Source organism: Apis florea, unplaced genomic scaffold (assembly GCF_048593485.1).
Source record: "Apis florea isolate Af1SG1 unplaced genomic scaffold, ASM4859348v1 contig_3802_pilon, whole genome shotgun sequence".
Classification (NCBI taxonomy): domain Eukaryota; kingdom Metazoa; phylum Arthropoda; class Insecta; order Hymenoptera; family Apidae; genus Apis; species Apis florea.
In genome coordinates, this window is record NW_028256863.1 from 132266 (window position 1) to 158029 (window position 25764).

A 25764-nucleotide genomic window follows, 5' to 3' on the forward strand; every position below is an offset into this window, starting at 1 on the left:
TCCCCTCCCACGAGAGTGTATCACTTTCATCGCTAGAAAATCCGAAATGGTGGATGGTGGGAGAAACTAGGATGTACCGACAGAGCGGCGAAGGGGTAAGCTTTCCCGGGGGAGCATGGTGTGGCGGGGTAAGTCAGCTGAACGGTCATCGATAGAGTGTGCTGGTGGGGGAGGGGAAGAAGGAGGGAGAGGGGGAAGGGGACAGCAGGGAGGCTCGGTCGAGGGAACAGTAAGCGATGCGACTCAGTCGCGATTCGAAGCCGGTCGTGGTGAGCGAATGTGTCTCGTACCGTGCCGCGCGAGCACACGGTATCCTCTTTATTTCGTTTTTTTTTTTTCGTTTCCATATTTTTCCGTGCTCCGTTGCGTTCCCTGCCGTGCGTTGAACGGAACACGGTGGTGTTCACGCTGGAATATACCGCTTTAGAATCGAGATGGCTTCGTTTACGTGTACTTTCCTCGTTTCACCTTGACGAATACAAGAAGAAAGAGAACGTGTTTTTTTCGAGCCTTTGCTCGTTTCCCCTCTGCTCCTTTGTGTTCCACCGTCGCGAGTGATCACAGTGTTATTATTCGTTCCAAAGGGGAATATATATATATATATATATACATACATACATATATATATATACGTACATATACTCGTGGACAGGAAGAGGGCTAACATTCTCTCCTTCGAAGATGCTGACTTCCAGTGCGAATCAGTACCTCCGTCCGGAATATCTTACGCCTTTACCTACTACGGTTAGTGTACGTTAGTGTACTTTATTTCCTAATTCGTTTCTTTCCTCCATTTTTTTTCTTCCATTTCCACGGTCACATATTATTACGGTTATCGTATCTGTATAAAGAATATATAAATAATAATAATAATAATAATAATAATAATAATCTAATTGCACGCGTGTTTAATACGTGTCTCCGGGATTTCGTTCGATTTCGTTTCAAATCAGTGGTGTATGTATGACAAATGATCGATCAAGGTTAATTTGGGAAGAGAGAGAGAGAGAGAGAAGGAAAAGAAAAATATCGGTAAACGCGCGCAAACGAAACGGTTATAAAATAAAAAAGATCGAAAATGGGAATATCGCGATTGGAGGCGTGAAATTCGCATTACGATCGGAGTCGACGTAAAATGAACACGACGAAGAAGGATAGTTTCGACGGTTCGTTAATTCTAGTTGTCGACTTCTCGTTAATCGCGACGGGAATGCATTTCACGTCTTATGCTTTAACTCCTGTAAACTATTTTGAGGACAGCGAGTGCTGGCAAAGTTTCTGCTTCAACGTTCACTGATTTACGAGCGCCATAAATCAAAACACGATTCGGTAATACAATGCTTGGAGGATCGAGAGGGAAAGAGATGGACGAAGAGCGCGCTCGCGTTAAAAAATGAGCGAAACATTTTGCTCGTCCGTTGTTTCTTTCTACCTTGTTTTCTTTTTCTCTCTCTTTTTTTTTTTCTTTCTTTTTTTACGCGCGTTATAACACGCGTATTCTGCGCGGTGAGGGGTTCCATCTTTCTTCAATCCCCCTTTTTTTTCTCGTTTTTGTAAAAATGTAACTCGATTCAAAAAAAAACTCGATTTTTCGAAAGAAACGATATTTCGTTGTAGATGTTTGCCCGTGCATTCCCTCGAGTGCACGGGCAAAGAGCATGCGTATTATGTTTCAATTGGTATCACGAGTAAAAAGCAACAAGTAATTGGCAGTGTCCGATGCTATCCGGTTAAGCGGTCGCGGGATTATTTAATCGGGTCGATTCCATTTCTATGAAATTTTACGACGATCTTTTATAGTTTTGACGTTTTAAACGAGAGAAATGAAAAATTTATTCGAATTGATTTTGAAATTAATAACGAGCGTTCGAATAAACGTCAGAATAATTTATTCGTTCTCTCGTCCTATATCTCATCGAACGTATCATCGAACGCGTTTGATTAACCGGTACCCGTGTAGAAAAACTTTAAAGAGCGGCCAAGAGTTAATTTTAAACGAGGTTGGTAAACGACGATTATATCTGCCCACGAGGATTCGACTCGATTATCAAAAAAAAAAAAAGGAGAACGGGGGGAGGGAAATTTGAACGTTTCGTGAAATGGATGGAGAAAAGAAGGACGCCTCCACTATTCGACGCGATCGTTGTGTGAAATTAAAAGGGAAATTTCGAATCCATAAATTAATTAAGGTTAACGATAAAAACACGCGATATCGAGCGTCCCGTTAAGTTGCGTCCGAGGGAGCGATTAACATACGGCTTCGTAATAGCCTGTTGCGATTCGTGGCATTAATATCTGTCGGCGTGGAGCCATTAGCAAAAGCGACCGTAAACCGGCGGCGGGTTAGCCGCGCGAACGTTGCGTTTTAATTACGGCGAACATCTGTTCGATCGAGCGCGTATCAAACCGCGAGAATAATCGTTCCCCTATACGCTAATTACACCGAGTGCATCATCTCTCTAGCCTCTACTTGGAAGGCTCGATTTATTCCATTATTCTTCCCTCTTTTATTAATTGGCCCACCTCATTTCAAACGTAATCCTCTCCCTTTCAAACGCGACTCGATCACAGCACAGAGCGTGTCCGTTCCTTCATATTATTTACTCAACTTTGTAACTAGATTTGTTGAAACAACTTATTATCGAAACCTAGTTTATCAAAACTTAATTTACGTATAGAGATGTTTCTTCGATCTATCTATAATCGATTTATCGCCACGTGTCGTTTTCTTTGCAGCTGGACGCTAAGAAGAGCCCGCTCGCGCTCCTCGCGCAGACTTGCAGTCAAATAGGGGCGGACACGCCGTCCAACAAATCGTTGCTGGCCTCGTTGGACAAAGGTTCGAGCAACAAGTCGTGCAAGTCGGAGAAGTCGTCGCCGGGGATGGTGAACGAGTCGTGCGGCAGCAAGGCGGCCAACTTCAAACCGTACGAGTCGTGTTTGTCGAGCGGCGTGGAAAAAGCGTCGAGCCCGGACGAGCAGCAACGATCCGGCTCCACGCACTCGATATCCGGCCGTTCGAGGACACCCGGGAGCGCCAGCAACCCGGCGGGTAAACGTTGCCCGAGCAATCAGAGCGGTTGCTCGGCCGTCGCGCGAGCGATCACCCCTCACCAACAGCAGGGAGGCCGGAAAACGGCGACACCGAACGGTGACGCGGCGGCTCGGGAATCGCCCGCCTCCAGGAATCAACAACTCGTCCTCGACTCCTCCTCGTCCTCCTCCTCCTCCTCCTCCTCCTCCTCTTCCTCCTCCTCGTGCTCCTTCTCGTCCCAGCAAGCAGCCGTGATCGTCCCAGGCAGTCCCTCGTTACAATCGAAGCCGTCGTCCTCGTACAGCCCGGCCGGTGTCCTCGCGATCACCGACCCATCCATCAAGGATCTTCCACTGGGAACGTTCAAGCCCGCCGTCACCTTGTCCACCTGCTCCTCCGCCGCTTATCTCGGCTTCAACCCTCAATTGCCGATCGAAGCGACGGCCAGCTCGTTGATGTCCCAACATTTGAAAAACGGTTTGGTGGGGAACCCGTATCTGGGCTACGCGAGGCTGAAGAGCTCGGCCGATACACCGTTGATGCCCGTTTGCAGGGATCCGTATTGCACCGGTTGCCAGTTGAACTCTCATTTGCTCGCCACCTCGACGAGTTTGGCCGGCAGCGGGAAATTGGGGAGCACCGCGGCCTCTTCCTCCTGCCCCGGTGGATGCGCGCAGTGCGATCACAAAGGCAACGGTGGTGGTGGTGGTGGTGGTGGCGGCGGTGGTGGTGGTGGCGGTGGTGGTAGTAACAGTGGCAGTGGTGGTGGTGGTGGTGGTGGTGGTGGTGGTAGCGGCGGCGGCGGCGGCAGTGGTGGCAGTGCGTCGACGACGGGTGGTTACGGAGCGTTGGGTGTCGCGGCTTACGCTCACGCGCAACTGGCCGCTCTGGCGGCCGTGTCTCAACTCCCTTACGTGTGCAACTGGATAGCCGGGGACACGGCGTATTGCGGGAAAAGGTTCTCCACCTCGGACGAGTTGCTGCAACATCTGAGGAGTCACACGAGCGTGACGGGGGGGGATCCTTCGGGGGCGGCCCTCTCCCTGCTCTCGCCCCCGGTCGGCCTCCCGCACCCCCTTTTCTCCAGGACTTACCCAACGCCACCTCTGAGCCCGCTCGCGACCGCCCGCTATCACCCTTACGGCAAGCCGCCCCCCCTCCTGGCCCCGTCCCTCTCCACCCTCGCCCTCCCCCTCCCCCCTCCCCACCCGCACACGGCCCCGGCCCTGCCGCCCTACTTCTCCCCGTACTCACTGTACGCCGGCCCGTCGAGGCTCGGCGCCGCTTCCGGCTTGCCCCAATGAGTTCACGGCCAAACAAAGGATGTATCGATCGCCTCGTCGACTGTGATCCACGCGCGTTGAATCTATCAACGTTTCCAACCTCGCATCCCCTCGCGTGTATACCCGTTTGACTGGGCTTAGGATAGGCGCCACCTATAGAAGTTTCCACTCGAGTCGGATTTCACGAGTGGGGCGAGTTGCGTGTGGGGCTGAACGTTGGTAAAAAGGATCGCGATTCGGATCGGCGCGCTTTCAACTGTGATTCTCGCGCAAGAATAAACGAAGTAATTGTTAAATCTTGTCGGGGGGAGGGGAGGATCGCGATCTTTTACCACCTTCCCTTCTCGATCCCTCGCGCGCCTCGAGTGTCACGTTTTCGCTCGTCCACTCCGCGCCTCGCGTTTTTTTTTTTTTTTTTTTTTGTTTACACCGCTCGACACGTTTTCTCGACACCGTCCGACACGTATATATATATATATATATATATCGCTTCCCTTCTCCCTCCGCGTTGAACGTTGTCGACGAACGTTTCCGGTGGAACGCTTTAATCCCCGATTAAAAAATCATTTCCGCCGCGAGGAGACGAAAGACGGCGTTTCCAAGCCCGACGCTTAATTTCGACGAGTAGAAACGAAAGGGAGAAAAAGAGAGAGTAAAAGAAACGAGTGCCACGAGTCGTGTGTTACGTGGGGCGGGCCGGGGGGAGGGGGGGAGAGGGGGAGGAGGAAATAAAAACCAATGTTCAACTGTGATTTTCGAGTGAGAAAGGACGAAAGCATGAGTGAGATATACTGCGCTTCCGCTACAGCAGATACAGTGTACAGCGTGATCCTAGAATTTATCTTATATATATATATATATATATATACAGCGACGCGATGGTTCGATTCGACGGACTAATTATTTTTAATATCGGACTCGTCCTCTCTCCCCGCCCCTTCCTCCTCCCTCTCCTCTCCAAATATTTCTTAATATGACAATTATCCAATTATCTGGACGATTTGGACGATTTGGGAAGTGAAACGTGAAACGTGGAATACATTGAAAAAAAAATAGTACAAAATAAACGTAAAGATAAACGTTTCGTACGTTCTTATAATATCTACAGATCCGTACAAGTAACGAAATTCCGATCCGTAAATTCGCAACCGAACGACGTTTTTTTCCCCGTTTCGTTTCGCGTTCCAAGCCCCAAAAGAGATACGCACGCGCAGTACGTGTATGGTATGGACGGAGAAACGGACAGACGCCGTAAATTCTTGTCGATCGCGGTCTACCAATCGTACCAATCGTTCTCGCACCGTTGTCGCGGAACGCTCGAGTCTATGTGTGTAGTATTTACGAATTAATATAATGATTCAATTCAATCGCTAAAACCTTTATTGTAACTATTGTACATTTGTTCATAGAGGATACGCTCGTAGAGGATGAAATTTAAAACGGAGAAAGAAGGAAAGGGACGTAAGGAAAAGAACGCGTAAATAAATAAATAAATAAATATAAAGCGTTGTCATATCGCGAAGCTTCTTGCGAAGCCGGTACACGCGAATCGAATGAAACGGGATCCTTTTGATTGACTATATATATATATATATATATAGTTGAGATATACCGCGTCTATATATTTTTAACCAAAGTTTTAGCGATCGATCGATGATTTAGTAGCGTTACGAATAATCCGTGTATAACGATCGATATGTATATCATCGAATCGAGAAAACGAGATATTTAGTTGTAAATAGATTTATTTTGTTCTACGTCTTGTACGCGTATGTACATGTATATACATATATGCATACTTGTATCCTGTATATGTGTATATACGTATGTATATATGGTAATTGTCACTGTATTACCATTATTATTATTATTATTATTAATTATTAATTATTATTATTATTATTAATTAATTAATTATTATTACTATTATTGTTCTCTACGATAAAGGAAAATTCAAATTCATGTTTTTTCAGTTCAACTGAAGAAAACGATATGTATGTACGACGAATTCGTACGTTTTGATCCAATAATTGATTTGTACTTCAAGAAATCGATATTTTTTCTACTCATTTTTCTCGAAACCCGAAGCCTAAACGTTCACTTGTTGATTTTATCATTGTTATTCCAATACCGTTACGTAATGCTGTTCGGTATCCTATTGAAACGAAATATATCGCAACTTATTTCTCAACGATACGTGCCTTTTTTTTTCCCCCCTCCTCCTTTTAATCGATCTAAATGGGCAAGGAGAGGGGAGGGAGGGAGGGAGGGAGGGAATAACGACGAAATTTGAAAAAAGAAAGAAAGAAAGAAAGAAAGAAAAAGACGAACTCGCGTACTATTTTGAAAGTAAGCAAGAGGATATTCCGAGAATGAGTCGTAAAGAGACGACGGAACGAGCGATGGTTGGTAATTTTACGGTCGAATGAGAAAGCGCTTTCTCGCTCGAGGAAGAGGAGGGAAGAAAAAAGAACGGAGAGCGCGACGCAGGAGTACGTTGCGTCGGGTCCCAGGGTGATCTCGATTGCCCTTTGAGTGATTTATGGACGGACTACTTCTCCATCTATTCTCCACGTTTCAAAACGATAACGTAACGCGGCGAACGATCGGACGATCCGTTAACTTTACGCGAACTTTTAATATTAAACGCGCTATCCCACGCTCGGATTCGATCCTCTCTTCTCTCGTTTTGAAGGGAAAAAGCTTTATGGAAAAAAGAAAAGAAAAGAAAAGAAAAGAAAAGGCTATCTTTAGAAGCCTATCGAGTTGCTTCCTATCCTGTCGTCTAGTAACGGCGAGGCGCGACAAGAAAGAGGGTCTGGAAGCGAGGCGAGTGGCTTGTCGAGAGTTTCCTTCCGGCGATGTGGTGTGTCCACGGAAGGCATGGACGTCGGCGAAAGAGACTCGCCGAAGGGTGCTTCGAACGAATTACGACGAAATATAGTTGGCGCCAGAAAGATGACCGACCTTCGACCAAAAGAAACCGCGTCCCATTCTTTTCCTTCGTTTCCCGCCTCGCCCGAGTCGAACTCATTTTAAGATCAAAAACGAAACGATGATCGAGCGGCGGCAAATCGACGGAGAAATTTCTCTTCTTTTTTGTCTCTTCCTCGGTCGAAAATTTTGAAAACGAGTTTCGATCTCGTAACAGTAAGCGAGTAGAATTTTTTTCCTCCCGGCGAAAGCGGTGTATTATCCGCGTAATTGCGCAGCTGCTTCGAAACTGTTGGCCTTCGAGCCGACCGACATCTCTCCCTGGTTAACCGGTCGGCGACAACAAGAAAGGTGGTGGTCGTTGAAAAAGAAGATTAATCGGTGTCTTTTAAAGGGCCGCTGTCGTCCCCGATACCGTCGACCACAATAGCTCGTTCGTGCCGCGAGATATTACAACGATCATCCGAGTATAGAATGTTGACCAAGTTGGCGCAACATTCGCCGCGCCATCTCGAACCGTTTTCCACGATTAATTTAGTCGTACGGTATACTCGACGACGAGACGAGGCTGGTGGCTATCGTTAGTACTTAATAGAGGCAATTGCGTTTATCGCTAGTTTCGCGTTTAGTCTGTTCGATAAAGTAATTACTGTCAACAGAGCCGAGAACGCGAAGAAAAATAGTAGGAGCGAGGAAATCGTGAATACTCGAATAAATTATGAAAACTTGGCTGAGAGCGAGGTTAGTTGTCGGAATATACGTGTATATTCGCTCGTCCAACGAACAAACGAGTTTATCGACTAACGCGCGTACGTCTGTTCTGTTCACTGGTGGAAACAAGTCTCTCGGAAGGAATGCAGATCCGATTGGTTAATTTGGAAGGAAACGCCTATTTTTCTTTCTATCGCGCTATTTGTCGCTTGATATATTAATTCAGAACGTACGCTAAATTACCATTCGTAACAATAGTTTAATTTATTATATATATTTCGTATTCGAGTAGTTAAGACGATAATAAATAACGCGCGTGTAGATAATTTCGAAAATATTTCAGCTTCCAGTCTTGGACGACCTATCCTGACGTAAATGAAAATAGTTTTTACGATCTCGAATTATAGCTCTTCCACTGTGTATAGCGTGTGCTGTCAACAAAGTGAAGTCGTCTGTGAAGTGAAGATAGGCGGTCCTAGCGAGGAGCCCCTCTTGCCCCTCAACCGTCCCGTGAGACGTTCTTTCCACCATCGAACAGAATAGTACGCGTGTACCGAAGGAACGCGGCTTACGCGCCGTAACCGTACCAACGATAAATTAACCAATTCGAACCTCTCAATAATTCGATAAACGTTTGAACGAGAAGAGAAAAAAGAAGAAAACGAACGATGCGCGATTAGCACAAAGATGGAATAGACATCGGTATTCGAGAGAGAGAGAGAGAGAGGGCTTGTAACGGACACGAAAGGATATCTGGACGGAAAGGAAGGGATGTCGGAGAAGTTTCTCGCAATTAGTCAAGTTTTCCCGGTGCGCGCGCGAGCGAGTGTTCGTGTCCAACACCGTACCAGCTTATTTATGGCCTCCGGGATACGTGTGAACGCGAAAGTAGAAACGCAGAAGAGGGGAAGAAGCACCATCCTTATTTCCAAATATTCTTCGAACCTGTGCACCGCAAATATCGATATTTCGATATTTCTTCTTTCATTCGCTCCCGTAATCGATTGTACGTGATCACGAATGGTAATCGCGAGATGCGTTCGCACGAAGGGTGAAATAAATTGTGTTGTGCACACAACGGAAATACCTCGGCGCAAACGAGCGTGAACGAAGGAGGAATTGATTCGAGCGGATTAGCGTAGGAAACCGAAGGGAGAGGAAACCGATACGGCATGCGGTGACATCGCGATCGAAACGGTTCTTCGCCCCGGGATACCTATAACTAGATTTTTAATTTCTTTGTTCCCCTCGGCTGTGCACACGCTCGGCGAATTTCCAACCAAAGAATCGTACGAATCACGGACGAATTATTTTCAATGCTGTTTCGAGAAAAGGGATTCCGATTGCTCGTCGAAACTTGCTTGACACGCGATCCCCCCGGAAATATCGTAATTCGTTTTAACTTGTTCGAGAAACGCGTATCGTCGACGCTTCGTCCCGTCTCCCATTTATGCCTGGTGTACACCCTTATTATTTATACATATATCTTTTAACTCGATCGGTCGGTAAATTGGTGGTGGAAGAGGAGAACGGAATGGAACCAACCGATTATGCGTGATTTATTTAAATTTCTTCGCGTCGATGTAAAGTAGATTGGGGGGGGGGGAAGAGGGGAAGAGGGGGGGAATCCTGATCGCGGCAGGACGAATAATTTATTGCAACAGCGTTATAATTCTATAATCTGGGGATAATGGAGGTCATTAACGTAATGCTTGTCTTCGAGCCGGATGATCACACTGCCCTGAAATCTGTGATCATTTCCGACAAGCCCTCGGTATCCTTCCACGCTGCATGATTGCACGTTTATGCGATTCCTGTTATTTTCAATCATTATTTTCACCGGATCCTCCCCTCCCCTCCGTTCACTACCCTCGCCACCCTTCTATCACCAGGTAATTGTTATAATGAACAGGGAAATGATGGGTTTAAGAAACTCTCCGGCTTTTGAGCTCGCGTTTTGTTTGAAAAACCTGCGCGGACAATGCGATCGATCTTTACGACGATTCACCCAATTTGCTTCGCCTTTACAAATACATCCTTCTCCGCCCGTTTTCCCCCAAATTCCTCCTTTACAAACTTAAATAACACGCTCTCTTAATTACCCTCCTTTTATTGTTACACTTTATATTTTTTCTTTTTCTTCTTTTTTTTTTTTTTTTTTTTTTTTAAATACACAACCCTCGAAAAATTCCGATAAATTTGCCCATAAATTTGTAATTCAATCAAGTGTGTTTCGCCAAAGTTGGCAGACCGATCTTTCCTCTCGTAATAATCATTATCATTTTTTCCTCGACACGGGGAGGGGAAGAAGATTTCGAAATGCTTTTAACGAGTCACGAAACGGGCATAATTAAGCGCTTGCCGAACGTAATGCGGATAATTATTGGAGCACGTAAAAAAAAAAAAAAAAAAAAAAAGGAAAGGAAAGGATGGGTCGAAAGTGATTCTTTCCAACGATCGATTAATTAATTGCGTGATTTCGTTCGAAATATGGATCCATGAGAATTGAAAATCTCAAGGAAACTGGTAGAAAGGCCAGACTCGTTCAAAGATTTATACCCGTGTTATAATTCAAAGCGTTATCTCTAAATCGATCAAAATAATTTCCTCGAACAAAGTGGCGAGGAATATTTGTTCTTTTTTTTTTTTTTTCCTTTTTTTGTGCCTCGTATTCTAAGACGAACAAAAGCATTCGGTTCGTCTAGAGCGTTTAATAATATCTTATCTCTCTCGTTATAAAAAAAAGGGAGTAGATCTTTTTATGAGGGTACATTAAGAATATCGCTGAGCGAAGCTATATACTCGCGAGAGAAACCCGTGTGTATCGATATCTCGGGCGACATTAAACGAAATCATTAAAAAGCGTAATTAACAAAGCTTAAAATTACGTTCTCGCTAATGTGATGGAAACTGTGTAGCCTTATCGATAAGATGTCACACATCTAATTTCTTTTCCTTTTAAAAAAACCTATATATATATATATATATAAGTCAATTACAATAAAATACCTCCTTCTTCTTTTGATTCCCTTTTCTCCACGCCAAATTCTCGTTGGACGAAATGAGAAGTAAAAAAAAAAAAAAAGTAAGAGAAAAATAGTAATAGGTGCGATGTTTCCAACTAAATTCGGGGCGTAAGCTAAGCTCGCGATAAAAGCTACTTTAAATAAACCGTTCTACGTATGATAATCGCGTAGATGGGTGTGTATATATATATATATATATATAGAGAGAGAGAGCTGAGGGGGATAACGCGGTAACGTGGAACATATTCTATCAGTTTGATAGCTCTCGGTGGGACACTCGATGGTGGATGAAAGCTAAGGCGGATGCCTTGATATCTAATATCGGGTGTGCACCTTTATGTCGTCGGTATCGGTTTATGTTGCCCCGGGTAATCTTCACCTTCCCATACCGGGCTTAAACTTTTCACCGCCGTAAGTGAACCCGCTGGCTGGCTAAATAAAAGTGTGAAAAGTCGTCTCTCGGGTGTATTTCGTTCCATTCATATCCCTTTCTCCTTTCTTTTTCTCACTCTTCCCGCTCTATAAACGCGGTGTGAACACGATAATCATAACGTGTTGTGAATATTTTCACGTTAACTTTAAAAAGTATCTCTTACTCAAGATCCCAATCTTTACGTACGTTATTTCTCGCCCATCTTATCCTTACGTTTTTCCATTTTTCGTATCGTAGTTGATTCACTTCGCATCTAAATGATAAATTCGAGTATGACTAATTCGAGTATTCGTGATTGTACGTATAATAAGTGCGTGTTAGAAATTTTATAAGCATTGAAATACACGTACACTTGTATGTCGATTGTAATATATGTGGTGAATTTTTTTCTTCGGCAAATATCAGAAGAATTTTGTTTTCGAAGTTTATATTTTCCCAATCGGAATATCAGGATTTGTACAAAGGAAAACATGATTGAAACGGAAGTGGCAAGCGCAAAATTTTTTTCCGATCTTCGAAATCGTGTTATTAGGTAAGAATTTTTTATGATCTCGCGTGTTAAAGAAATCTAAAGTAAGCGACAAGTAAATCGATATATATATATATATATATATATATATAATAAAAATATAAAAACATATGTAAAATATGTGTATACACGATATTTAGAATAATAAAAATATATATTTTCTTTTTCATTTCTTTGTTGTAAAAACGTTACGTTATTTTCAATGGAATACATTTTATTCGTGAATTAATACGTGAATTAAACAAAGAAAAAATTTTCGGGGATCAACGCCATCTCGCGTTTGGATCGCGGAAGCTTCGACTCGTTACTAGCATAGCAGAATGTGCAAGGAGGTATTCGTGACGTCACAGAGAAAGAGAGCAACGTTGCGCGAGAAGGACAGAGAGCGTCTCCCACCATTTTAAAGACATCGCGTGAAAAATTCATTAATTAAACGTTTTCTACTTAAAATTTCGCCACTTTTAAGCTCTTATCTTAAAATTAGAACCTCTAACAAGTTTCTCGTATCAATTTTAACGAGAAATTCTTTTCTATTAATTATTTATTAATTTATTAATCCATCATAGGAATCGATACATCGAAAACGCCATATTGAAAATTCATTAATTAATCGTTTCCTGCTTAAAATTTCGCCACTTTTAAGCTCGCATTTTAAAGCTAACACTTTTAACAAGTTTCTCGTATCGATTTTAACGACAAATTCTTTTCCATTAATTATTTATTAACGATTATCGTAAAAAATATCTCGTACACGAACGTTCACTTCGAGATCGAATCGTAGACAATTAATTTATTCGTTCAAATAATAATAGAAATATAGGAAAAAATTGTACGTGAAAATAGAAGAGGAAACAACGTTTCAGATTCGTGTATTCACATTTATAAATAAATTTCGTAATAGTAATTAATTAATGAAAGAAGCATTGCAAATCGATACCGTCGATTCTACGTGTAACGCCGTTAATTCAATTATTAATCAGTTAATAATTGAAAGGAAAGGATTTCACGTTAAAATTGACACGAGAAACTTGATTGAAGTTCTATCTTTAAGATACGAATCTAAAAGTGTATAAATTTTTAACAAAAAACTAACGATTAATTAATTTTCAATCCAGCGTAATCGAAATGGTGACAGATATTAGGAGCTGCATAACCAAAAATAGTGGCACGTTTTTTCTATCCTTCTCGGTGACGTCACGAATACCTCCTTGCACATTCTGCTATGCTAGTAACGAGTCGAAGCTTCCGCGATCCAAACGCGAGATGGCGTTAGTTACACTAAACTCGTCAACTCGTTTCAACTTATGGCCGAAATGTATTCCGTCGATAATGTATGGATAGTTCTAGCTTCAATTATATTCACCGAGATAATGAAAGAAATTTTTAGAAAATATTTTAATTACCGTATATCGGTAATGCATTATACATTCCCATGAAATCCAGCTAGTATGTAAATATTAAATAAGAAGCGAATTTCGTTTTGCATTTAATTTTATCTTTCGATTTATACGTGATATAACATTGATTCTGATACGTGCAAACAAAACATTCTTTTCTTTATTTTAGTACGGTTCTGATTTTTTCTTTTTCTTTTTCTTTTTTTTTTTTTTTTTTACACAACATTTACTGTAATTATTAAGCTGTTTGACAAAAATAAATGAAATTTGCGCGATCGGAAACGGAACGCGAGGAAAATTCTCGTAACGCGAGTACGAAGAAAAATGTAAGAAAGAAAATATAAGAAATTGTGGAAGCGAAAATTGAAGGGAATGTCGAAAAGATAGACGTATCGCAAATAATTGCCACGTGCAGTTTAACAGCTACCTGAGATGACAGGGTAGAGGGAAGCTCTAGAGCTGCTGCACCACGGCAGCTATTTAACATTCCGCCTCATTTCCTGCCGCCACCCTCTTCCTCAACTCCCGTCCCGAATCCCCGCCCTTCCCCTATTTCTCCTTGCTCGTTCCGGAGGAAACGTTGCGCTCGATGCGAAAATTGCTTCGCCCAAGAATTATTGACTATAAATCACTCGTCTCGCTACCCTAACCTCTCGGTTGTACCGTTACTCATGCAAATGACGCAGCGAAGCCCGCGGGCCCTTTTCGGTTTCTCTCGCTCGCTACTCACCGCCTTATCCGTTGTGTTACCACCGATCCAAAGAGTAAACGGGAAAAGTAGGTTGGAAAAGGCGATTCTCTCGATATTGGTCGCGAATTGCTGCCGCGCATTTACATTTTATTACCACGCGTACTCGAGACAGACTATCGCTCCTCCCGGCCTTTCTTCGCATGTTTCTTCTTCCCCGCCCGGCCCACGGTTCGCCACCTACCGTGTTTCGATTGTCATTGGGGAGGGGAGGATCGCGATTCCGAAGATTCTTCTTGTTCCAACAGGCCTCGAATACCTCTACCCTCCCTCGGAGAGGGAGGGGGATATTGCTCTTTCACAGCTTCCCGTGACGACGACACCGATCAATTACGAATCGGTTAACGAATGTTCCCTCTCTCTCTCTCTTATTTATATATCGTAATATCGGATTATATAAAAGACAATACGGTACAGGATAAAAGTATTTATTTATATATTATCGAACGAGATTTACTTTTCAGCGAAATTCGACGTTCTTGAGATATTTCCTTTTTTTTTATAATTTTTCTTAAAGAAGGAGAGGAAATGAGAAGGGAGGTGAGGAAAAGGAGAGAATGGAAGGGAAAAAGAACGCGGCACAGTGAGGCTAAATTGAATTTTTTTCAATTCATTCCACTTCCCACAAGCGAGCTCAGAACTCGATGAGTATCTGTACGCGACAGCCGGCGCCTATTCGCGGTAAATTCTCATTATTTTTAAATTGGAAATGAGAAGTGTGCGCGGCGGGTGTGGTTGAGAGCCTACCTTTGCCGCCGTGGAATAAAAAGAAAAAAAAACGCCGGCGTCTGTATTATTCCAGGCCGATGCCTATCCTCACTGCGGAAGCGTCGCAAAAATTAATTTAATTACCTGGCCGTGGGTGTCAATAACAGTAATCGTTCCCCGATTTAAACTTCGAGTATAATCGGCCTAATTTCCCGCATTATTAATCGCGGCTTCGATCATCTATGTAAATACTTTTCCAATCAAAAAATGCATACGTGTTTTCTCTCTCTCTCTCTTTCTCATTTTATTATATATCACGTAATTGTAGATTGTAGAAAAAGAAAAATTTATCGATCTTTTTTTTTTTTTTTTTTTTTCTTCTCGCGTTAAATACTAATGATAATATCAATAAAAAAAAATGAAAGATTGTATCGCGATAACGATAACGCGATTTCATAACGTTATTTTCGAAAATATTTTCGAAAGTCTATCACTTATTTACTTTCGTGACTTTGAACAATAACTGTAGATTTCTAGATAGAGAATTGTTTGGAAAGAGTAAAAAAAGAAAAAAAAAAAACAACAACAAACTTGATTTGGTTCAAACTCATTTATTAATCGGAGCCAAGATACAGTCTGTCCTCGAGGCAGTACTTTTACAATAACATGGTATATTATATTTCTTGAAAAATAAGAATTGTACTAGATTAGTAATAGTATAAATCGAGAGTATTAGATATTTCGCTGCATCTAAGGACAAAATTTCATGTACAATATTAGATTTACAGATTCAGGCCACAGCGTCGAAATAGGATATATTTTAGACAGAATAGACGTGATGAACATTCGATACGAAGTAGGAAGGATACGGAGCGAGTGGGGGAAGAGGGGAGGTGGGTAGGAGAGAGGGGGGGGAGAGAAGAGAAGAGAGGTAGGTCTAACGTACGATCGTTCGAACGCACGGTCGTTCGACGAGAGAAGAACGTATACACACAGAATTATACGTTTGAAAATATTTGGCCGTACGTTCGTGCGAAAATGAAAATTCTCGGTTATAATTGTAACGATGGATCGATTTGTTGAAAATAATAATAATAATAATAATAATAGATGGAAAATAAATTCGCAAAAACAACGTTATCCGTTTTTCTTTTTTATCGAGCTAAAAGAGAAGAATCGTGCGTTACATCGCGAAAAGAATTTCTAATTAAATCGGACGACGATCAAAGAGACGAACTAACTTTACAGAACCAGATAAATCTGCACGTGCGTGCGTGTATGAAAAGTAATTTCTTCGATCGAGCATACGATAAATCTCTGGTTTTTATGGTTTCCTGTCCTGCGTTCCCTCGACACAGAGAAGCGAAAACGAAATATAGGAGTTAAAATTTGGATAATGCATTAATCTCCAATCAATAATTATCTTTTATATATATATATATATGTATGTATGTATATATATAGTTTATCGTTCGTATCGTATCTAGTAGTTTTTAAATTATTTCATTTATTACAACAATAAATTATTTTCAAACATATGTCAACCTGTTTGATATGATAAATAATTCAGAATCACCTAAACGATAGTCTTTATACAACAAGTGTTAGAATATGTTATATTATCAAACACTTAAGTAATAATGTATTTCTTGTTTCTTGTTTCTGCAACTATTATACATTTAACTACTATTTCTATTTTTAGAGCGGTAAACAACTTTTTCTCACTTTCACAAAAGATCCGAGAAGGATATTTTTATCCGCGTAATACACTATTGGTTTCTTTTCTTCTTCTTCTTCTTTATAGGATATCGGTATAGTAGTAGTAGTAATAGTAGTAGTAGTAGTAGTAGTAGTGTAGTAATAGTAGTGTAGTTAGTAGTAATAGTAGTAGTAGTAGTAATAATAGTGTAGTAATAGTAGTAATAGTAGTAGTAGTAGTAATAGTTGTAGTAGTAGTAATAGTAGTAGTAGTTTCCCGTTTACGTTATATATATTTATAATCACACGATAGCGGTTACTTTTTTTAATTTTTTTGTTTTTTATTTTTTATTTTTTTTTTTTGTTTTTTTTGGGGGGGGACTTTCTTCTTTGTATCTCAGAAAATCTGTGGCGTATCGAGCTGCTGGATTTCGAAGACTATCGAGACTATCAAGACGGTGTCAAAGCTGTCGCGAGAAAAGATATCGGTACAGGTTCAATGAAGTTAAACGAATCGAAGTAGAATTAATATTCTCGGTTCTCTTGTGTTTGTTATACTTGTGTCTGTCTGTCTGTATGTGTGTGTGTGCGCGTGCGCGCGCGTGCGTGTAACGTATATCACAATCCCAAAATTCGAGAAACTTTTCATATGAATATTACAACGATATTCGAGCAAGTCCACCCTGTTTCTTGTCTGTTTCTCGTGGACCACAACGTGGTATATAATATTAATACTCGATCGTGTAAATACATGTCTCGTGACAAAAGGTATTTGCGGTTGTTTACCAACTAACCTCTACTTACGTATATTGTCCGAGGGGAATTATATCAAGTGGTTTGTTCGACCCAACTCGAAGAAATTGCGATCTAATTAATTCTCTGCAGGACAATGTTATAATAATAATAATAATAAGTTTTTATGCGGGTGATTAGTACCATTATTAGTAACATCAACTATACAATTATTGCTATGGAAGCAGTAGTACGACGATTCAGAATCTCGACAAATTCAAATGAACTTACACGATACACATACTATATATACCGCGCATACGTACGTATATGTATACTGTATTATATATATATTGTCTTTAAATAATCTAATCTACGTATAATTCTTTTTTAAAAATTACAAGTAGCTCTTCTCTTCCCTCTCCTCGTACCATAAATTCAGTTGAATTCATCATCGACGCTGAACCAGCGTAACTCACAACACGTTATTATACAAACAGCTCTTTGTTTTAACGTTAATAATATTTTTCTACTGCATTTGTTTCCTTTATGTACATAGCGTATCTAGCGATAACTACGATTATAATAACAACTAATATATAGTTTATCAACGATGCGACAGATTTATCTCGATCGATAATACTACTACATAATCCCCAAGATCCGATACATCGTAGGTAAATCATATATTACACTGCATTCAACCTTTACTCAATGCGCTATTATCTCGATTAATTAATTTATTAATTATATCTTTTTATTGTCAATACATTCGGAACAACGTACAACGCTGCCAACTTTCAACTAAATTTTTGCAATTTCGATTCAATCTTTTTTCCTTTTATCTTTATCATCGATAAATTAATCGTGTTTTTCATTCGTCTCCTTTCACCCGATGGGAAACGGTGATGCACAAGATGACGGATGCGTCGCGTCGTTGCACCACGTCCGAATGGATCAACGAATATAGCGATCGGTTAAAATTGGCGAATTGTTACATAATTGTGTGTGTATTGACTCGCGCATAGTTAGAATCCTATGTCTGCCTAAGATAGTATCTTATTTAACCTATATATGCGCTAATTAATTTGTTTTATCTCGAATATATAGCAATCACCCCCGCTTCTCTTCAATTTTATCCGTGTTTGGTTCACACGTTAACGTGCATATCGTTCGTCTCTTCGCCTTATATACTAAAAGTAAATATATATATATATATATATATTTTGAGGTTATTACACATTTTTATATATATATATATTTAATCTTATCTGTGTTATACGTGTATATACGATTCTTTTTTTATTTTTTTTTCCTTTTTAATATATATTCTTTGTTGAAAGATGTGCGTGTGTATATACCTGCTTGTAAAAGTATCTCTTCCTATATGTTTCCTTTGCTCGCGTTTTCACTCTCTCTTTGAAGCACGCACGCACGCATTCGTTCATTCGTTCACACGAGCTTCGCTACAACTCGGCTCAATCCCCTTTTTATCACGTAACGTGTTTCCTGCGTGTGCGTGTAAAGTTCGCGTAAATTTACCCAATTTTTTTCGAGTCTCCCCCATCCCCTCTAAACGACATAACGACTTAGTACGACAGAACTGGTCGCGGGTGAAACGCTAGATAGATTACAACAATTATAATCGTGTATAAACGCAATTGGAAAGTGGAACATGGTCGATCGATGTCCTCATAGCTGGTACCATTTCTTGTCCTTGTATTTGAGCATCAGTCCGTGGGCCGACTGGGAGAAGCTCTCGGCCTCGGACATCATCCGCGCCGTCCTCTCCTCCAACTGGGACAACTTCTCGCCCCGTTCCAGCACCATTTGATGGGCCAAGTTCACCTCGCCCGTCGCTGTTGTCACGCGCTCGCGAAGGCTCTCGGCCCCCGCGTTCGGCCCCGGTATGTGCTTCGCCACCGTGCGGGAAGCTCGACCGCTCGATTCGCCGACTGAAATTGTTGTCGTTACATATTAAAATTTAAATTATCAAATTTATTAAAATTATTAATTGAATAAATAATAATAATAATAATAAGAATGAAAAATAGAAGAGTAATAAACAAGTATATATTAATGGGATTGCAAAAATTCCTAGTCGATAAATAGATCGTTAAGAGCATATTAAAAAAAAAAAATTTGATTTCATCATTTCTATCATTTCATACGAATAAATTGATAAATGAAGATAATTAATGAAATGGAAAAATTTTAAAGAGAAAAATATTATTCGAAAGTTAAGAAGATTGAAGATAATAAACTCACATAATTCTTCCCTGTCGAGGCTTCGCGACCCACCGCCGAACAGACCTTTGAAGAAGCTCTCTTTGGGCGGCTCGGGCATGTCGTGGCCGATGAACAAGTCTCCCATCATCTCGGTTAATTCGCCGCTGAAACGATGAAAGATGAAAAAAGATGAGGAAGAAGGGGACAGGAGAGGGAAGAAGTTCTTTTACTGAAATTCCTTCTTACCAAAACTGGCTGGAAACGGAAAACTTTTGGATCTCGGTAGGCGACGAGAGGTACAAACCGTGGCCTCTGTTGCTGAAGCAAAGCGTTTTCGCAATTCTGTAAAAAAGATGTATGGGATTACGTTGTGTGTTATTATATCCTATCGTTTCGTGATACGAGCGTAGGTTGTTGGGGCACATTGGGCAACGCATCGAGGTGGAGAGATAAAGCTTTTTTATCGAAATTGATTGATTGATCGATTATTATAATGATAAATAGAGCGAAGGAAATGGAAAAATAACGTATACAGGTGGTGGTGATAATAATAATAATACGCGCAAGGCATTGCATATTGTATAAAATACAATATTGTGAAAAGTGTATTTTATAGATCACTTACTGATCGGTATCGCCATTAACAAAGAGTTGATGACCCCATATGGACAACATGGGGTCTACAATGCCATGTTTCGTAGTCTGAAAACTGTTAGAGATTACAGAGACAGGAGAAAAGTGAGCGTTAAGCCATACACGAGATAAAAACAGATTTTTTTAGTTCGCATTAATTAGCATTAACCCTTAAAACAATCGATTCTTTCCGATATTTTCGAAACAAAGTAATATATTCCACTTTATCCCAATTTCTTCAAATATATATATATATATATATAGAGAGAGAGAAAACGATAATAAAATAATAATAACAATTGTAATGTCAAATTAATGTCCGATGTATCTTTGCTAAAAAGTTGCTTAAATCTTAAATCTAATGTGAAAATTTCCACGATATTCATATTCTGATTCGTCGTGAAATATCGTACGAAAAAAAGTATCGATCGAGTGGCGAGTAAGTTTAATTTTACGAATAACAGAGATTTTTCTTTCTCTTCCCTACGATCGATAATACAAACGATCGTAGTAAGTAAATTTTATTACGATTTAAAATTTTGTTCCATATATCTATGGAATCTACTACTTATACCGCGTACACAATTCTATCAGGAAATTAAAAAGGGCTATTAATCCGAAGTGTTAAAAGGAAAATAACAATCGAGTTAAATTTTCTAAATTTTGTAAAAAAAAAAAAAAAAAAAAAAGTAGCACGTATCTCGAGGAATTTGTAATTTTGTAAAAGTATAAATATTTTTCTTCGAGTAACTGATAATGTACAAATATGCGTAGTGAGGCAAGAGGTATGTATACATAAAAAAAAAAACACGTATATTTTGTAAAACATTCTTAATCAGGATATGAATATTTAATATATTATTCACTGTAAATATTTATAAGAAGAAATATTATATTATATAATAAAAAGAAGATGCGTATAAAAGTTGAAGATGCAAATAATTTTTTTTGAAAGGAATAACGACCAATTTGTTAAAATAATAGCAGTTTAAAATTATTTATTCTTCGAACTGTACGTGGAAGATATAAATAGTGCAATATAGAATTGTGCTTGTATAAAGAATTTCTACGCAAGGCATGCTAACAAGTGTATTAAGGGTTAACGAATATATACATATGTACATGTATAACGAATATATATATACATACGTACATATGTATATATATAATATATATAATTAAATATAGTAAAGAAATTACATGCTGCAAGTATTAGTAAAATTAGTATCGTTGTATCATATCACTAATCATAATTAATTATTTATAACATCGGTGTAAGAAATAGAAATAGAAATATAATGTCTAGTCAACGTTCAATCAGCTACATGGTGCATAACGCTATACAATGAAACGATATGTTTAAATTCACGATATTTACTTTTATTGTGAAATTTTACTATCAGCTCAAAACTGTACTTGAAATTCGTTCTCTTCAGAGTTCGTTCCTCAAACTCACGGTCAAAAAAAAAAAGAAAATGTTTTAATTTTGTACGATAAATGATATAATTTTTTTCAAAAACAACGATTACGCGCTCGACAATGTAAAAGGTAAAACGAATATGAATCACCGTGATTTGAAATCAAATCATATTAAAGATTAATTTTTAAACTTTAGTTTTCAATAGTTTTATCGCGCTTACTTTCGAAACAGTTTAAGTCTATTCTTCTATACAACCGATAAAAAGATTTAAATCAGTAACGACGTAAAATTTATATACAATTTGGACGAAGAATTAATATATATATAGTTTATTTATTTATTTTTTTTTAATATCTTACCTATATTTCTTTTCATTCTTTGTCGATAGCAACTTTATCGATTAAAGTTACAATATTTCAATCAAATAATAAAGTTTGTCAATCAATATCGTGATAATGCCTTAAATAGGAATAGAAAAGATTATATAAAAATATAATTGGGATTAAATTTTTAAAGAAATTAAGCGCTTTCACACGTGCATTTTGTCTACCCAAAATTGTTATCTCGTTTTTCTTTCTTCTTCTTCTTTTTTTTATTAATCGCTATTATATTTATTGCGAAAATGATTCAATCGAAAGTATTAGGCAAGAAAAGAATTTTATTAATATAAAATAACTTTCACGCTACCGTTCAATATAAACGTATGATGTTATAGAATGTTGCTGTGTTAGAAAAAAAGTTGCAGTGGCATGTTAGTGCATTATATACCATGTGCAATTGTAATGGTTATTTTGCCGCAAAAAGCAAATTATTCAGGATATAATTGTTATTCTTACCTCAAATCTATAAGCGGTAGAAAATCGACGTCTATAAGTGGCCTCAGACTTGGCAAACTGTACGTGGCTATGTGACCGTTCGAAACGTAACAAACGAGACACACGTTATCTGAAATAAACGAAACCCATTCCTTTATAAACAATTTCGTTTCGTTGGAAAGATCCGATCCGAAAGTAAAAATATAAAAATAATTACGAATATGGGCCTTTTAAAATAATAATCCTTGTGTTCCTTTACAATTTTGTTTCGTCGAAAATTCGATCGGAGAAAAAATTGTACAAGAAATACAAAAATAATTAGAGATACGAAAACTTTTAAAGTAATAATCTCTGCTTTGATCGCGGATCGTTCCTTTACGAACAAAATTTTGTTTCGTTGGAAAGATCCGACGAATCGATCGAAAATTGATCGAGGAAAAAATTTTCTAATAAGAAATATAAAAATATTGGATATGAATCTTTTAAAATCGTAATCTTTGATCGCGTGCTCCTTTACCAACAATTTCGTTGGAAATCCGATTCAAATTCGATCGAAACTAAAAAGATAAAATTTTGTACAAAAAAGGAAATATAAAAATAATTGGATATGGATCTTTTACAATCAAAATTTCCACTTTAATTGGATGTTCTTTTACAATTTCGTTGGAAAGGTTCAGACGAATCGATCGAAAATTGATCGAGGAAAAAAGAAATATAAAAATAATTACGAATATGAATCTTTTAAAATTCGATTCAAATTCGATAAATCGATCGAAACTAAAAAATTACGAACAATTTTGTTTCGTTGGAAATCCGACTCAAATTCGATAAATCGATCGAAACTAAAAAATTACGAAGAATTTTGTTTCGTTGGAAATCCGACTCAAATTCGATAAATCGATCGAAACTAAAAAGATAAAATTTTGTACAAAAGAAAATATAAAAATAATTGGATATGAATCTTTTAAAATCGTAATCTTTGATCCTTTACGAAAAATTTTGTTTCGTTGGAAATCCGATTCAAAATCGATAAATCGATCGAAACTAAAAAATTACGAACAACTTTGTTTCGTTGGAAATCCGATACAAAATCGATCGAAACTAAAAAGATAAAATTTTGTACAAAAGGAAATATAAAAATAATTGGATATGAATCTTTTAAAATCGTAATCTTTGATCCTTTACGAAAAGTTTTGTTTCGTTGGAAATCCGATTCAAAATCGATAAATCGATCGAAACTAAAAAATTACGAAGAATTTTGTTTCGTTGGAAATCCGATTCAAAATCGATCGAAACTAAAAAGATAAAATTTTGTACAAAAGGAAATATAAAAATAATTGGATATGGATCTTTTACAATCAAAATTTCCACTTTAATTGGATGTTCTTTTACAATTTTGTTGGAAAGGTTCAGACGAATCGATTAAAAAATTGATCGAGGAAAAAAGAAATATAAAAATAATTAGGGATACGGACCTTTTAAAGTCGTAATCTCTGCTTTGATCACGATATGAGTTTCGGCCAGTTGTTGTCTGTATAAACAATTTTGAGATGGCAACGCCACGACTCTCGCCTGTTTCTCGGACGCCAACACGACGAATTGACGATCTTCGAACCCGTCTCCTGTACCCGCTTGCGTATTCATCGACGGAGACATTCGGCTGTTGGTGCATTTACCTTGACTTCCTGTCAGAAGAAGAAGCATAAACAGTTTCCTATACAATACACCAGAACAAGGTTTCTAAACAAGACACTTTAAATTTATAATCACGTGCAACGATAACGTACTGTTACGCTCCTTGCTGTCCATACTGTCGTCTTTCCAAGACTCGTAAGAGTATGGAATCAGCGCACCGTTACAATCTAAGAACGACATCGATAGAATGCATCCTTTTAACTTAAAGGTAGATCCATCTGTGGAAGAACGATACGAAACGAAACTGTTACCATTTTACTTAAATAAATAAATTTATCGTTCGAAACATTTTAACGATTGATCCAACTTTATCCAAAGTAACATTTATCATTTTTCGAAATTTTTATTTATCTTCCAACTGCTTTACTCTTTTTCAATTTATGATGGCACACTTACTGCACGTAGAAACAACGACTGGATGCGCGTGTCGTTCCCCGCGAGCCGGTGTGTTAAATATCACCGTTTGTATAGATCCTAGGGAAGTACCGATCCAAAGCGTTGGTACCGGGCTGGTGTCTTGATCGGCGAGGGGAAAAAAAAGAAAAAAAGAAGAAGAGGAGAAATAAACGAATAAATAAATTTAGAAGAGAAATCATGCGAGTTATATATCATCATATATATATATATATATATATAATGGAACGTACCGCTCTTTTTCGTGTAGGAATCTGCGAATGTAAGGCAGCTGATGGTTTCGGTGGTGATATTCTCGAGCGACGACATGCTCGAGCTCCTCGACCGTTGAAACGAACTGTCGTATTTGTCTACCCGACCAGCAATCCCGAGAATAAATGGAAAAATTAAGATTACCGTGAAAACCGTATTATCAAACGTAATGTTATTAAACGAATTAAATAATGGACACGACGAGCATGCAACACTTATAATCATCCAATAAACATCCCCGACGAAAATTTAGCCAATTCTCTAATGAAAATTCTCTAAGGAAACTCGCTAAGGAAGAGATCGGATCAGAAGTATATGAAAAAAAAAAAAAAAAAAAAAGAAGAAAGAAAGACAAAAAGGAGAGTCGAGATGATATATTTTTCGGATAAGACAGACAGAGAGAGACAGAGAGAGAGAGAGAGAAAGAGAGACTGATGAGAGAAATATAGCAATAATTATAAAACAACAATAATAATAATAACAGCGACAACAACAACAACTATCACGACTAGTGTTAGTATTTCTCTATATATATATATATATATATAGAGGACAGTTCACAGAGAGTGTACATCTCCCATTCATTTCAACATTCATCAAGTCGATCCAACAGACGTGTATCTATTCTGTCGCAGAATCGGTGTTAGATTAGCCAAAATGGAAGGATAAAATAATAATATAAGAAAAAAGGGCGAACAACGTTATTGTATCGAATCGAAAGATCGTGCGCAAGATTGATCGTTGGGCAAAGAAGCTCGAGTCGATTCAAAGAGACTTTTAAACCCGATTGAATTTTATCTTTTTTCATCCCAAGAAAAACAAGTTATTCGCCTCGACTTGTTGATTGATTAATCAAAAGAGATCGTTTTTCTTTCTTCTTCTTTCTTTTTTCTCAATCCAATCCCCCCCCCCCCCAAAAAAAGAAAACGTCGTTGGAATGAAATTTCCGCCTCTGCATAATACTCGCAACGCCCCGATATTTTCGAAATTTAAATTATAAACGCCTATTTTTCGTCTTCTTTTTTTTATCCGACTGAAAACGCGAATTTTTCCAAAACAATAACGAGAAGAGA

The 25764-nt window shown here is 38.9% G+C and overlaps 2 protein-coding genes across 7 annotated transcripts in view; one reads left to right on the forward strand and one right to left on the reverse strand.

Annotated features, from left to right (window-relative positions):
* Positions 1–245: 245 nt before the first annotated feature.
* Positions 246–6511, forward strand: LOC100862936 (zinc finger protein Elbow). Its single transcript, XM_086916506.1, has 2 exons — positions 246–744; positions 2737–6511. Exons 1-2 carry the CDS (start codon positions 682–684, stop codon positions 4336–4338), a joined length of 1665 nt encoding a protein of 554 aa, XP_086772632.1. The 5' UTR covers positions 246–681; the 3' UTR covers positions 4339–6511.
* An 8887-nt stretch (positions 6512–15398) lies between these two features.
* Positions 15399–25764, reverse strand: part of Tomosyn (syntaxin-binding protein tomosyn) — a 39843-nt gene continuing 29477 nt past the window's right edge. For 5 of the 6 annotated variants that reach the window (XM_086916503.1, XM_086916502.1, XM_086916504.1 and 2 more), the window contains 9 exons: positions 24673–24789; positions 24422–24541; positions 24118–24243; positions 23806–24015; positions 22352–22460; positions 20088–20171; positions 19709–19804; positions 19502–19626; positions 15399–19188 (listed from right to left, as the gene is read on the reverse strand). In XM_086916503.1, the coding sequence (XP_086772629.1) occupies positions 18926–19188; positions 19502–19626; positions 19709–19804; positions 20088–20171; positions 22352–22460; positions 23806–24015; positions 24118–24243; positions 24422–24541; positions 24673–24789 (1250 nt within the window). In that variant the 3' untranslated portion in view covers positions 15399–18925. The remainder of the gene's footprint in view (positions 19189–19501; positions 19627–19708; positions 19805–20087; positions 20172–22351; positions 22461–23805; positions 24016–24117; positions 24244–24421; positions 24542–24672; positions 24790–25764) is intronic. The other variant, XM_086916500.1, reaches the window with a different exon arrangement.